The sequence below is a fragment of the Saccostrea cucullata genome, unplaced genomic scaffold, assembly GCF_032062105.1.
Source record: "Saccostrea cucullata isolate Sc308-1 unplaced genomic scaffold, CSIRO_AGI_Scuc_v1 ctg61, whole genome shotgun sequence".
Classification (NCBI taxonomy): Eukaryota; Metazoa; Mollusca; class Bivalvia; order Ostreida; family Ostreidae; genus Saccostrea; species Saccostrea cuccullata.
The window spans coordinates 151,451-167,191 of NW_026937101.1; the positions used below are offsets into that span (position 1 = coordinate 151,451).

The following is a 15,741-nucleotide window of genomic DNA, read 5'->3' on the forward strand; positions in this document are numbered from 1 at the left end:
CATTAAAATCAAGACAACGTGTGCAGCAGCCCTTCTTATAGTTATCATGCATATTATTAGCAGCATTGTCATGTAGTTATCAGGAACTATCCTGTGGTTATCATGCAGTGTTGTCTTGTGTTTATCATGCGTTTTATCAGCAGAGTTGTCCTGCGTTATCATGCGTATTTCAAAGTGAAATTTACACTCAGCCCGAGGTCTTCCATGGAGAATGTGGGGACTTTTTTCTTGAAGATATCGGTCACCTCCAACTAGCAATGAATGAATGCATGAACAATGTAACAAGCATCTCACTAACAAAGGGCTTAAGGAATGGAATTTCATAAGTTTTCTCAATTTTACTCATTTATTGGGCATGATAGCCATATAGCTCACTTTACTCATTAAAATCAACTGAAATCTGATTTATAATAGTTTTAATCCAAATATTAATGTGATTAAAAAAAAACTTTTGATATTTTAATGTTTTAGTTAAATAAATGTGATAACTAATTGAACATATAATTTATAAACAAAATCATTTCAATACAAAATATTGTTATTAATCAATTCAAAATTTTGCATAATTAAGATAATATTCAATTTTTGGCAGGTATTAACTCTAAACATGTTGACAATAACTGTTTAACTGTATAAAGTAGAAATTAGAATGGAATCTGAATGCCTACATTTTTGACTGGGGTACTATCGATAGTTTTCAATGTATGAGTAGGTGTTTGCATTGAGATGGAGGGCGGTCTTGGTTTAGAGGTAAAGAAGTTAATTCCCGTCAGAGTGCGGCGGCGATCGCGGTCGACCTGGCGTTTGTTTCCTTTTTTCTGAACCTCCTCATCCTCACAGTCAAAATCTTGCGTTTCTTGTTGTGGTGATATAGCGGGCTACAACAATGTATCAGATCAAAGCTCTACACAGAAGTCATTAACATGTAGGAATGACTAGAAACATATCCTTCAACATCAAAGAACTGCTAGTGTGTAATAATAAACAGTATATACTCAATGACAAAAGAAAGGATACACTGTCATTTTCTAACTGCCTAACAAAAAATCTTTATGTCTCCCAGTTGATTTGATTTGTAGACAAAGAATGTTTACTCCTCTATGGCACCTGATCCACTTCTGATGTTTTTAAAGGTCCATGTTGGCTCTCCTTCTAATTTGAATAACTGTTAATCTTGATTACTGTTTGTTATCCTCATGTTTCCCCCTCATAATATGTCTATATCTCAATTTTCAATCTACCCAGGGGATGACAAATCCCATTGCCCAGGGCTAGAGAATTTTAGGGGTGGGCAAGTGAAATTTTATCAATCACTTGCCATGGGCAAGTGACTTATTAAATTTTTTTTTTTAATATTTATAAATATAGTATTAGTTTTTGATGGGGCAAGCCAAAATTCAGGAAGGACAAGTGAATTTTGACCATTTAATAGCCCTTGGACAAGTGCCTTAAAAATCTATTTGTAAGTCCCTGCTACCAAAAGTTTAATCCAGCACTATATTATTCATGTTAGATTATTGCAATGAAAAGCAGTCAATTAAGCTATCAAAAATCATTAATCCATGGAATTTTGCATGTTTTTTTCTGCTTAATTTAGCAGGTAATCTTTCAAATAAAAAGGCTTTATGTGTGTTCAAGAGCATGAAAAATTAGTCACTGTTGTGTTTTCAATCTAGAAATGAAGGAACTGTGATTAAAATTAGAGGGAATGTGAGCACTACCTACACTCCTATACTTTTCAATCTGGGGCTTCAATAAGAGATGTACATGCACATGGTAGTTAGCTTTCACCTAATGGCTTCAATAAGAAATTAAAAGCTTAAAGTGTAAAGCTTTTTTTCAAGTATGAAATGTTCTTTCTCTTTTTCTTACTAATGACCATCAAACCAAAGACAATAGATACATCAACTTTGGAATGTAAGAGCAGGACAGACTTAAAAGAAGTTGCCATGTTTGGGACTACTGTAATGTGGTACACTGTATGATACTAAATTTGGTCCACTGTATATGAAACACACACCTTACTCTACAAATATGTCATCAATTCTGTTCAAATCATTACATTTCTTGAGTCTGTTTTATGAATGAAGAGCTTCAAGAAGCATGTGTATCCTTCCTTATGTCGTTCAGTATATATGACTGAGATAGCTATGACTAAGTCGCCAGAAAAACATGAATGATACCATGCCTTTTACACAAAATGAATGATTGTATTCTTTTTAATATAAAATTTTATAAGCACTGTATCTAACAAAAAATTACAGTAGGAAAAGAATTTTGGATGAAATATTCTTGGCGTTTTACTCACATAAAACATATGAACCTTTGGTATCACAAGCTGCTTATTGTTAATCAGAATTTATTTTAAAACATTCGTTTGTATCAAATAAAAATTTATAAAAAAAATCAATTTCCTTAACATTTTTCTGTATGAACACTTGTTCAAGACTCCAACACCACAGATATTTAGTAACTGTACAGCAAAACAAATATCCCATAAGACCCAGAAAAATTATATAAATTCTAATTAAAATATTTATACTAGTACATGTATAATGAAAACAGATACACAAATAAATATTGATATTTAACTGTTGTAAGTAATATAGCTAAAATTCAGCAACTTTAAAGTGCTTCCAACTATTTTTCCGTCAAACCTGGCTACCTCAAACTCAAAGGCACTAAGAAAAAAACTTGGCAATTTTCAATAAATCAAGGTGTAAAGAGAATATATGATTTGGGCCTTAGAAATCACTTCAACATATCCATGGTAATCAAACTATCAGTGTTTGAGATAGCAAAGTTTAACAATATCAAAATTTCTTTTTCCTTATAATAATCCAATTGTTCAATCTATAGTTAGAAATAATGACAAAAAAATCACTGATTCAGGGTTACTGAGGAGAAGCACTATATCAAACAAAAGTTAGAAAAAACACCCATCAACGCTAACACAATAAAACATACAGATACTGATGTAATGATTTACCGTCACAGAAAAGGAGTGGGGAACCACCTTCTCACTTAAGGTCAAGGTCGTATCCACCATCACAGGAAACATGTATTTGGCAAACATTTCAATGTCATCAGACATATCCTTCTCCTGTGAGAAAACAGAGCAAAATATAATCATCACGTCGGAATTGGTTGAATTTTTTGAAATATTTGACATACAGAAATTCAAAATGCACTTAATGAGGTGGAAAAAAGGGGAATACATGTAAGAAATCAGATAAATAAACACCCTTTCTATCATTAAGAACTTCCTAAGTGAAAGGGATATGCTCGAGTACCTGTTTGAGTGTGAACAACTTGTCCAGTATGTCTCCGATCGTGCTCGTCACAAGCTGTAGAAACATTTTCTGATGTAGACACTGCCTAACATGACTCAAACATAAGGGCAGCATAACACTGCGAGATTCTGTAACACAACATCATACAGGGATTGATCAATGACAATTAATTAAGCTACTATATGAGAAAGGTTTGTTAAAAGTATTTATAAGCTTTTTACTTACCATCATCCAGAAATAGGTACATCAACTTTGGGTCAGGACAGACTTAAAAGAAGTCTCCATGTTTCTTGTTCCTGGCTACGTCCTCCGAGATTTCCCGTAGGGGTGGCAGTTTAGAAATCACGGCCTTAACATAGTCAGCAAGCTGCTTCTTGGTCATGATCACAACAAAAGTTTCAAATGACTTCCGTATATATTGGACAGCAAAGCCATCTTGAGAAATGCCTTTTACATAAAATGTGATTGTCTCTCTTTCCTTAATATAAAATTTTACAACACTTAAAACAAAAAATTACAGTTTGAAAAAATTTTGGATGAAATACTTTTCCTTAAATATACATAAAACATATGAACCTTTGGTATCACAATATAGCTTATTGTTAATCTTATTTTAAAACCCTCAGTGTATCAAATAAAAATTTATAAAAAAAATCAATTTTATATAATTTTTTGTATGAACACTTGTTCAAGACTCCAACACCACAGATATTTAGTCCTGTACAGCAAAACAAATATCCCAAAGCTGTCAGAAAAATTATATAAATTCTAATTAAAATATTTATACTAGTACATGTATAATGAAAACAGATACACAAATAAATATTGATATAAACTGTTGTAAGTAATATAGCTAGCAAGCCAATTCAGATTTCTTCAGAATAAAATAATGTGATTTATTGTGTCTGAAACAATATACAATAGATATAATGAAATGACATTTAAATCATGAATGTAAAGAGAATATATGATTTGGGAGAAATCACTTCAACATATCCATGGTAATCAAACTATCAGTGTTTGAGATAGAAAAGTTTAAAGAATCAAAATTTCCTTATAATAATGCAATTGTTCAAATTGTGTCCTAGAAATATGACAAAGTTTGATGAAATTCTGTGCAGCGGTTTATCAAACAGGAGTTGCGCTGACAAACTGTTCACCACTATATTCAAGATATCCCCAAAAATCTAAGTTGTAAAGTGCAAGGTCGTATCGAAATTCACAGAAAAATAAAGGATTTCAATGGAATTTCCTGTGAGAAAACAGTAAAATGCACATCTACAAATTGTGTGAATTTTAAATATCTGCAAATACACGAAATTCTGTGCAGCGGTTTATGAGGGGTCGCGCTGACAAAATGTTCATCTGTATATTCCAAGTGGATATGTGCCAAAATTCTAATTTGAAAAGTGCCAAAATTCCCAGAAAAATAAAGGAACACTGGAATTTCCTAACACAATATGCACATCTACACACAATTAAATAATCTCTATATGAGAAAGTTTGACGAAAATCTTGTGTAGCGGTTTATGAGGAGTTGCGCTGACAAAATGTTCATCTCTATATTTAAGGTATCTTGGCCAAAACAACAAAAGTTTCAAATGTGTGGAAAGCCATCTAAGAAAAAGCATAAAGGAATTCCCAAAAAATTTCAACACTTAATATGCACATCTACACATTGTTTTCCTTAAAATATGCAAAGTTTAATCTTAACAAAATTCTGTGCAGTGGTTTATGAGGAGTTGCGCTGACAAACTATTCATCACTATAAAAAAGGTATGGCCAAAACCTAAGTTTTTAGTGCGGAAATTCCTGGAAAAAATAAAGTAATAGGAATTTCCTGGTAATATGCACATTTATATACGCATTGTGTCCTAGATATCAAGAAAGTTTGATCAAATTCTTTGCAGCGGTTTTTGAGAAGTTGAGCTGACAACCTGTTCATCTCTATATTCAAGGTATGGCCAAAATTCTAATTTGAAAAGTGCCAAAATTCCCAGAAAAAATAAAGGAATCGGAATTTCCTGGTAATATGCACATCTACACATTGTGTCCTAAATATCTCAAAGTTTGATGAAATTCTGTGCAGCCAAAGTTTGACAAACTGTTCACCACTATATTCAATCTGTGTAGCGGTTTATGAGTAAAAGTTGCGCTGACGAAAAAATGTTCAAAATCTCTATATTAAGGTATGGCCAAAATTCTAAGTTGAAAAGTGCCAAAATTCCCAGAAAAATAAAGGATTCGGAATTTCCTGGTAATATGCAAATCTACACATTGTGTCCTAAATATCTGCAAAGTTTGACGAAATTCTGTGCAGCGGTTTATGAGGAGTTGCGCTGACAAAATGTTCATTCTTATATTCAAGATATCCCCAAAAATCTAAGTTGAAAAGTGTTTTTAAGAAAAAATAAAGGAATTGGAATTTCCGGCAAATCTACACATTGTGTCCTAAATATCTGAAAAAATAAATGAGGATGCGGAATTTCTCTATATAAAAGGTATGGCCAAAACCTACATATTGTGCGGAAATTCCTTATCAAAAAAAATAAAATTAGCATGGTACCTGCAAATATTGTGTCCTAAATACCTGCAAAGTTTGGCGAAATTCTGTGCAGCGGTTTATGAGGAGTTGCGCTGACAAACTGTTCATCTCTATATTCAAGGTATGGCCAAAATTCTAATTTGAAAAGTGCCAAAATTCCCAGAAAAATAAAGGAATCGGAATTTCCTGGTAATATGCACATCTACACACTGTGTCCTAAATATCTCCAAAGTTTGACGAAAATCTGTGTAGCGGTTTAAAGTTTGCCTGACAAAATGTTCATCTCTATACGAAAATCTAAGTTGAAAAGTGTGGAAATGTGAAAAAATAAAGGAATTGGAATTTCGGTTTCTACACATTGTGTCCTAAATATGCAAAGTTTGACAAAATTCTGTGCAGTGACAAAATGTTGACAAACTATCTCTATATTTAAGGTATGGCCAAAAATCTAAGTTGAAAAGTGTGGAAATTCTAAGAAAAAATAAAGGAATTGGAATTTCCTGGTAATATGCACATCTACACATTGTGTCCTAAATATGTCTGCAAAGTTTGACAAAATTCTGTGCAGTGGTTTATGAGGAGTTGCGCTGACAAACTATTCATCTCTATATAAAAGGTATGGCCAAAACCTAAGTTTTGAAAAGTGCGGCAAAAATCAGGGATGGAAAAAATACAATTAAATAATATGGAAAATTTGTGTTTAAAATATGTTGCACACCTACAGTTGAAAATATTGAATTGTCCTGGTAATAAATACCTGCAAAGTTTGACAAAATTCTGTGCAGCGGTTTATGAGTAGTTGCGCTGACGAACTGTTCATCTCTTTATTCAAGACATGGCCAAAAATCTAAGTTGAAAGGTGCCCAAATTCCCAGAAAAATAAAGGAATCGGAATTCCCTGGTAATATGTACATCTACACACTGTGTACTAAATATCCTGCAAAGTTTACGAAATTCTGTTAGCGGTTGAGGAAATATGACAAGTGTTCATCTTATATTATATGGCCAAAATTTCATTTGAAAAGTGCCAAAATTTCAGAAATATGTTTCCTGTAATATGAATCTACACACTGTGTCCTTAATTTTTGTTGTTCTGTGTAGCGGTTTATGAGAGAGTTGCCACAAATTATCATCTCTATATTTAAGGTATGGCCAAAAATCTAAGTTGAAAAGTGTGGAAATTCTAAGAAAAAATAAAGGAATTGGAATTTCCTGGTAATATGCACATCTACACATTGTGTCCTAAATATCTGCAAAGTTTGACAAAATTCTGTGCAGTGGTTTATGAGGAGTTGCGCTGACAAACTATTCATCTCTATATAAAAGGTATGGCCAAAACCTAAGTTTTTAGTGCGGAAATTCCTGGAAAAAATAAAGTAATAGGAATTTCCTGGTAATATGCACATCTACATATTGTGTCCTAAATACCTGCAAAGTTTGGCGAACTTCTGTGCAGCGGTTTATGAGGAGTTGCGCTGACAAAAAAAAAGGACTGACTGACTGACTGACACTCTGACACCTTGACAGACAGGTCAAAAACATTATACCTCACGCAACTAGTAGCGTGGGGTATAATAAATATGGACTGGGTATATTAGACTGATAAACAGAATGTCTCATTATGCAAATATTTGCAAGTAGTAACAGACAAAACAATGTATGTGTTGATAGGTCACTTTATTACTAGTGATACAAAGTACTAGTATACTTACTTTAGAGTCTCAAGTTCCCGAGATCGCACAATAAATCTCACAAGTGGGGCAAGGACCTAAAGATAGAAGAGAAGTCAAATCCATAACAATCTACCATACAATAAGTAAAAGTTGATGTCAAAGTCCAGAAATGAGTATACTTGTTTTAATGTTTTCAGAAATTCTTCAATTATCATGAGAATGTTTGGGAAATTTGCAAGTTTTACTTTTGATTTGAAAAATGGTTAAATTCTGAGGTATAAAATGTGCTAAAAAGTAAGTTAAAAAACAACATGCAGAAGATCATAAACACATAAAATAAAAAACACCTCTACAACATTAAAAATATAACACAATAAAATCAGATCAAAGGCCACAACTTATAAAACAGTAGAGATGAATAGAGCCATCAGTATCCTGTACAGAAATATTCTAAGAAAGAAATAAATGTTGCAATACTATACATAACCACACTTGTACGTAGTTATTCAATACAGCTAAACCTCGCTATCTCAAATTTAATGGGACCAAGAAAAACTTCTGAGATAAAGAGGATTTTAAAAAATAAGGGTTAAATGCCTGAAGAATGGTAGTTGGGACTCTAAATCACTTTGACATATCCATTTCATTTGAAATATTTATGCTCAAGATACCAAAGTTAAACTGTAAATAATAAAGCTGTTTACAGCAGTGGAATTCCTTGTCATAATGACTCTTAATTTCTGCTGTTGATAGACTTATTTACATGTAGTTAAATGTTCATCATTTTTTATTAGATTTTCTCTGATTAATATAATACTTGCTCAAATAGATGAGAAAGAAAAATAATCTTAGCATAGTATTGCAAGCTCCAATATCACACCCTGAAAAACTCTGAAAGAGTATTTGCACTGAAACAAAAGAACAACTATTTATAAGTGTAAACCTGCTAAGTTTCTTACTACAAAATGAACATCTACCTACTCTTAATTATAATACAGTATAGGGCAAACATCACTGTAAAAAAACAAAGGTTAAGTCAAATAACAATCAAACACAACACCTGGTTTGATTGGTTTTCTTAGCATCAATAATATCATTTGACAAAACTGAACATTTCAATTTACAATACATATATATTATTATAACAGTATCTTGATCCGAAGGGTCGTATCATGTCGAGTTGACAGGCGCGGATCATCAGATCTAACGAGACGCGAAGCGTCGAGTTTGATCTGATGATCCGCGCCTGTCAACGAGACGTGATACGGCTCTTCGGATCAAGTTACTATTATGATGATAAATTTATTATATACCCCCTTATAACTAGCTAAATATAGCAGAATAAAACTTTAGAGATCAATTGTATAATATTTATCCATAAAACAAAGCATAATAACAAGGGACTTTTTAACACGCAAGAAAAATAACGTCATGTTTTTGCGTACTACGTCATCAGTTTCAGAGAGTGGTGATATGGATTCAGAAAACCACAGTGTGGTGATCCGGAAAATCGGATCAAACTCTGTAAAATAAACAGTAACAAAAACAAGGAAATTGATGGGTATATAATAAAATGAACTATCATTGACCATGAAAATGGAATCTATTTTTAGTTTACCTTGAGTGACATGGCCACTGGGAAGGTCTCCCCCTTGACTGCCCTCAGAATGCCGTCCGAGAACAAGGACATCAAATGGCTGAAATACACACATCATCTGCTTAACATGGAAGTCACCACAAAATCTGATTCTTATTTCAATCACAGATACATAGATTCTTGTAAAAAGTTCACCACTTTTAAAATGTGATCCATGAGCTGTGATAAACCTGTGGTGAATGTAAATCAAGTTGGATTCTAACCGCATTTCAACACTGTAGCACAATGATTATCAAGTTTCTTTTCATAATATGACACACACGGAAATACCCAAAATATAATATGTTATAGAAATTTTTTTATTCTATAAAAGTGAGGGGAAACCAACCTTTAAACACCATCAGGTAATGTCATAGAAATACAAGTTGTGACACTTATTTTTCTTCACTTTAGATGCCTGTGCTTTGACTTACGTATGGACTAGAGGTGATGTGAATGTTTCTTTGAGATAGCTGTCTAACACTGGAACAAAGTTCTCAAACCTGCTGTCTAACAGCAAGTTCAGGATGAAAATCTGTAGAAAGAGAAAAGAATGTTCTTAAATTTGAAGTTTTCACGAAATTACTAGTGTCTTTATAAAACAAAACTAAAGCATCTCAATTAATTGGACAGCAAACTTACTAAAGCATGAAACACTTTGGTATAGTACTGGGTCTGACTGCCTGCTTGGAGCATTTCAAACAAAGCATCAAGAATGTCTGACAAAAACTGAAAACAAAATAATACTATCAATTTATAAAGATGTACGTAAGAAAATTGCAAAAATTTGAAGCTGTTTTCCAATATTACAAATGAGAAAGCATGAAGTCTCTACATTATATTAATTTTCTAAACTAGACAAAGGAACCTGCTTAATTGAAGACACTTATACAGAGAGTGTCTGTAGCTCGATCAGTATCATAAGTCATCAGACTTCAAACTTCTTTTTAAAATGATGTGAAAAATTGTGAATTCTGAATTGTGATTGTGAAAAAACGCCATTCCTATACACTGACAATTATTCATTAGGTTAGTTTATATATAATTGTACAATACCCCCAAAAGCTCACTTACCTTCATAATTTCTCCTCCTTGTAAATTCATCAGTTTGTCAAGATTTCTTTCTAAATCACTCATACAGTCTCTCCATTTCAAAACTCCAAGTAGCTCAGCTAATAAAGTACAGTTAAACCTTATTATCTCCAACATCAATATTTCAAATACTGTAGGCGTAATTTTTTCCACGGGGTCATAATTCCGCGGAATCTCAATTTCTGTTTAATCCGCGGGTAGAAAATTACCTGTATTTTCTAGTTTGTTTCTATATGCCTTACATTTATATTAAGTACGCTTGGACAAATTTCTGTGGATTAATTACATTACATAACATAGCGTAAATTAATACCACACAGAAACATAGGTAATCAGAGATTACAGAGCTCACCTCAATGAATGTTGTCTTTGAGTAAGGCAAAGTCACACAATTAACCAACAAGAAGTGTACATTCCAAAAATGAAAATATTTAAGCAATTTTAATCTGATTTTGAAATAGACCTACATAAAAAATATAAACTAGTTCTTCTTCATGAAAATGTAATTAAAATCCAGCATCTGAAGCAAATTTGAGAGTTTTCATCTCTTGATGCTACATTTGTGCAAGTTTGGTTTATACAATGTTATATAAGCCTTATAGTTTATTGGTAATAGAGCACCCGTAACTTTTACCTGGTCTATTATCTAAAAATGTATGTCGAATTCAGCATCTGAAGCAAGTCCATTAGTGTGCATCCTAAGATGTATCATCCATGCAAGTTTGCTCATTATAGGGCTCATATTTAATTGGAAATGAAACATGCATCAAAAACTAACATTTTCACTCATCAACAAAAAGTAGGTCAGATTCAGCATCCGAAGCAAGCCCGGTAGTATGCATCCTTTTATGTATCATCCATGCAAGTTTGGTCATTAAAGAACTCATAGTTACTTGGAAATGAATCATGCACCAAAAACTTTAACCTATTCACTCAACTGGAAAATGTAGGTCAGATACAGCATCCGAAACAAGCCTGGTAGTATACATCCTTATATGTATAATCCATGCAAGTTTGGTCAACATAGGGCTTATAGTTACTTAGAAATGAAACCTGCACCAACAACTTTAACCTGTTCACACAACCAGAAAATGTAGGTCAGATCCAGCATCCGAAGCAAGCCCTGTAGTGTGCATCCTTAGATGTACCATCCATGCAAGTTTGGTCAACATAGGGCTTATAGTTACTTGGAAATGAAACCTGCACCAAATACTTTCACCTGTTCACTCAACTGGAAAATGTAGGTCAGATTCAGCATCCGAAGCAAGCCTGGTAGTATGCATCCGTAGATGTATCATCCATGCAAGTTTGGTCAACATAGGGCTTATAGTTACTTGGAAATGAAACCTGCACCAAAAACTTTAACCTGTTCACTCAACAGTAAAATGTAGGTCAGATTCAGCATCTGAAGCAAGCCTAGTAGTATGCATCCTTAGATGTATCATCCATGCAAGTTTGGTCAACATAGGGCTTATAGTTACTTGGAAATGAAAATACACCAAAAACTGCACCAAAAATGTTAACCTGCTCCAAAAACATTAACCTGGTCATTCCTTTGCTGAAATTGCAGCATCTGAAACTTTTGACTGGTACGATGAATCACACTAGAACCATCTTCCATGCATGTCTAATCAATATAAGACATAGAAGTACTTAAAAAGAAAACTGCTCCAAAAAACTTAACCTTAACCCGGGACGCCGACGCCGACACCGACGCCGACACCGACACCGAGGGTATTACATAAGCTCCCCCAACTTCGTTGAGGTGAGCTAAAAATGTACTTCTAACAGTACCAAGTAAATACACTTACCCTTATGCTAGGCCTTATCAGAATTTTGTTCATTACAGTCTTTGATATCTGCCTACAGTTTGTATACATACATGTTTGTGTGAATTTTGTGGATGTCTGTTTGTATATACTTACATGTTTGTGTGAATTTTGTGGATGTCTGTTTGTATATACTTACATGTTTGTGTGAATTTTGTGGATGTCTGTTTGTATATACTTACATGTTTGTGTGAATTTTGTGGATGTCAGTTTGTATATACTTGCATGTTTGTGTGAATTTTGTGGATGTCTGTTTGTATATACTTACATGTTTGTGTGAATTTTGTGGATGTCAGTTTGAATACTTACACGTTTGTGTGAATTTTGTGGATGTCAGTTTGGTGGACACCTGGATGGTCTCCCTGGCACTGCGGGTGTATGGGAGGGACTTCGTAATGAACACAGACTGGCGGGGGTCTCCAAAATCGTCCACCAGGAACGGCATTGTCTTGTACTTCTCATACTTAATCTTACTGGGGTCTTCACACTGTAAAATAGAAGTCAAATATGAAAAGTTATGTTTCCTTTGGATTGAAATGTCACACATTCAATGGTTAAAATGCAACACATGACTGCCAAAAAGACTGCCAGCTTCTATTTGGCAATAAAGTAGCCACTATTTCACTAAATCAGAAACATTTTTGTCAGGCCTCATTCTGATTTCAGAATGCAGATAACATTTTGTACCTTGTATATACAGAGTGTATGATATGCATCTTTGATCACAATATCTTCATCATCTGTCAATCTCATGAAGGCAAATCCACAGAGCTTCTTCTCTGCTTTACTGGATTTGGCTGCAATGTATCAAGTAAACATTTTACCCTTGAAAAACGTTCAGCTCATTCTATGAAAAAATTTGATTTGCAGTAGTAAAACTTACTTGAGCAGTGTGAGATCTCAAACAAAGCACTAGAGCCTGGGAATTTTTCCATGGGTATAGAAATCTAATATGGGAAAAGGAAAGGAAAATAATCTTTTTTTTTTTAGAAACTTTATTTAATAAAAGATTTTGTGCATGTAAGAAAATAGGCAACACTAGCCTATAATATAGTATTTGATTACAAACTGACTGACCCTAACAGTTTCTCCCCACTTTGGTCCGTTACTGTGGTACAATACAGCTGAGCGGAATGTATCTTGTAAATTTTCTCCACAACCATAACTTATACATTTCTGGAATACAATCAACACAAATAGTTACTAGAAATCATGCAGCATTATTTCGCTTATCAGTAATGAGACACCATTCAAAATTAAAGTCATAACCCACTTAAACTTTTAAATTCATTTTTAAACATAATTAAAATATAGAAGCTGCAACATTATTATTGAAAACATACACAAACAATCACATTACGTTTAACGCATGATTAAATCCTTCACAAGAACTTATGATTCTAAATGATAAAGATGCAGCCATTGCTTAATAAGCAATAAGAGCTTCTAGATGAGTACATAATTATGTTCCCCAAACGAAGTTGGGGAACATATTGTTTTTACTCTGTTTCTTATTATTATTATTATTATTATTATTATTATTATTATTTTTCTTCTTCCTGGGAAAATCTTTTCCGCGAATGATCTTGTAAACTACACGTCCGACTTAGGTGAAACCTTTTTAGGGTCAGTAGGCATGTTATGTAGATTTGCCGAACAAAGGTCATTTTGCGCGCACGTGCTTGCAAGAGCACGCACGTGCAACGCGTGAAATGACCAAAATAATAGATACAGCCGTAACTTTTTTATTTTTTGATTATATGCTGTCATACTCATAATATAAGTATATATTAGTAGTATAGACGTGTTGACATGGTCAAAATAGCAAGATCTCATGCGCATGCACGTGCGCTTCGCTCTGATTGGCTGGAACTAAAGTCTCAATATCTTTCTTGTTTTTCGTCATAATCCTTTGAAATTTTGAACTCAGTCACACATTATGAAGATCTACAGCATGATATATAATAATTTTCATGAAAGCACGTACATGCGCGTGTGCTGGCAAGAGCGCGCACGTGCAACATGTGAAATTACCAAGATAATGGATGAAGCCGTAACTTTTATATTTCTTAATGGAATTTTTTGAAACTCACAATGCATGAATAAAGTAGTAGTATGGACAAGATGACATGGTCAAAATTGCAAGATCTTACGCGCATGCACGTGCGCTTTGCTCTGATTGGCTGAAACTAAAGTCTCAAGATCTTTCTTGTTTTACGTCATAATCCTCTGAAATTTTGAACTTAGTCACATATTATGAAGATCTACAGCATGATATATAAGAATTATCATGAAAGCACGTAAATCCACGTGTGCTGCAATCTGATTGGCTGAAACTTTACATGCCTATATCTTTCTTGTTTCTCAACAAAACAGGATGAAGTTTAGAATATGAATAGCTATTATGGATTCCCACATGATATTGCTATCAAAATTGAATGCAAGGACGTGCTTGCATGCACATGCGCACACGCAATGCGTAAAATGAACAATATGTTTGAAAAACGGTAACATTTATATTTTTATGACTTTTTATTGATTTCTGGAATATAAAGATATGTTAATGGTTTAGACAACATGTCATGATCACTTTGCATGTGCATGCACGTGCGTTTGCGAACAATGCGTTAAATGACAAAAAGTTAATATCATTGTAGTTTTTAAAATTCTTTTATGAAATCCTGCGAAACTAAGCATATTGAAATTTGCACAAAAAGGGAGTTGGGGAGCGTTTGGGGAACATCTGTAACGGTCCCCGTTACAATTAGAACTAGTTTAGCCTGACTTACAGGAATGCGTCGGCCTTCTTTATCCAGTACTGTGATTTTGACCTCTACATTCTTTTGAGCTTTCTTCCCATCCCTGTCAAAATCTCCCTCATGGAGTTCTAGGTATACATCATTACGCACCTCCCCTACACACAATAAATCACTTGTACATTTAAGTTTAGTGAGGTCTTTATATGTACAAATGTTACTTAAACATAATACATCATTTAGTTGCATATTCTATAAAGTGCCTTTTGCAGAAAACAGCTTTAAATAAATCAAATACATAGCTTACAGTCTTGTGTGTATACATGTATATCTATTCAAACAAGCACATTCAGGCTGTCATTAATTCAATGTACATACTCTAATTTTTTGAAAAATATATCTCCATCAAACATGGTAAACATCAAATTAAAAAACATTTATATCATAGGTTCATCACATTGACCAATTCAACATACCTGGATTAATGACATCAGAGAAGTCCATTTTCTGTATGACAGCCAGCCCTTTGTTGAACAGCACGGGGTGTTCTGTCTGACATTTCTTCAGGTCCCCTGTCAGAATCTTCACAGCCAAATGGAGGCCTGAAATCAGGGTCAAGAGTCAAAGTTCACAGCTACACTGTGATAGAAGTACACAACGATTGCAATGGATTATGACCAGAAACAGATAAGAAAACTACTTTCTTCTAATATGCTGAGCAGTAATGCTATATGCCCTATCATAACATTTACTCACCTAAGTTTGTTTTCTCTGGACTGGACACACTGGCTTTAAGTTGACTGGAACTCCCAAACTGGGCAGTATTGTAACGTTTTATCAGTGTCTCGTGATACTCCGAGAATGTGCAGTCATCAGCACAGCTGTAAAAATGTTAACCGTCTCAGTAACTTTCACTT

General features: G+C 33.8%; 1 protein-coding gene across 1 annotated transcript in view; it reads right to left on the bottom strand.

The window, feature by feature from the left end:
* The window catches only part of LOC134247316 (dedicator of cytokinesis protein 3-like), a 53,231-nt gene that overhangs the window by 21,713 nt on the left and 15,777 nt on the right, over nt 1-15,741 (bottom strand). Inside the window, exons 14-31 of the mRNA XM_062729683.1 lie at nt 15,581-15,705; nt 15,301-15,426; nt 14,858-14,982; nt 13,146-13,244; nt 12,952-13,015; nt 12,756-12,865; nt 12,378-12,555; nt 10,222-10,319; nt 9,790-9,876; nt 9,582-9,682; nt 9,130-9,208; nt 7,551-7,606; nt 7,336-7,357; nt 3,519-3,543; nt 3,294-3,421; nt 2,990-3,103; nt 669-878; nt 186-251 (exon numbers count right to left, since the gene is read on the bottom strand). Coding sequence (XP_062585667.1) covers nt 186-251; nt 669-878; nt 2,990-3,103; nt 3,294-3,421; nt 3,519-3,543; nt 7,336-7,357; nt 7,551-7,606; nt 9,130-9,208; nt 9,582-9,682; nt 9,790-9,876; nt 10,222-10,319; nt 12,378-12,555; nt 12,756-12,865; nt 12,952-13,015; nt 13,146-13,244; nt 14,858-14,982; nt 15,301-15,426; nt 15,581-15,705 — 1,813 coding nt within the window. The remainder of the gene's footprint in view (nt 1-185; nt 252-668; nt 879-2,989; nt 3,104-3,293; nt 3,422-3,518; nt 3,544-7,335; nt 7,358-7,550; nt 7,607-9,129; nt 9,209-9,581; nt 9,683-9,789; nt 9,877-10,221; nt 10,320-12,377; nt 12,556-12,755; nt 12,866-12,951; nt 13,016-13,145; nt 13,245-14,857; nt 14,983-15,300; nt 15,427-15,580; nt 15,706-15,741) is intronic.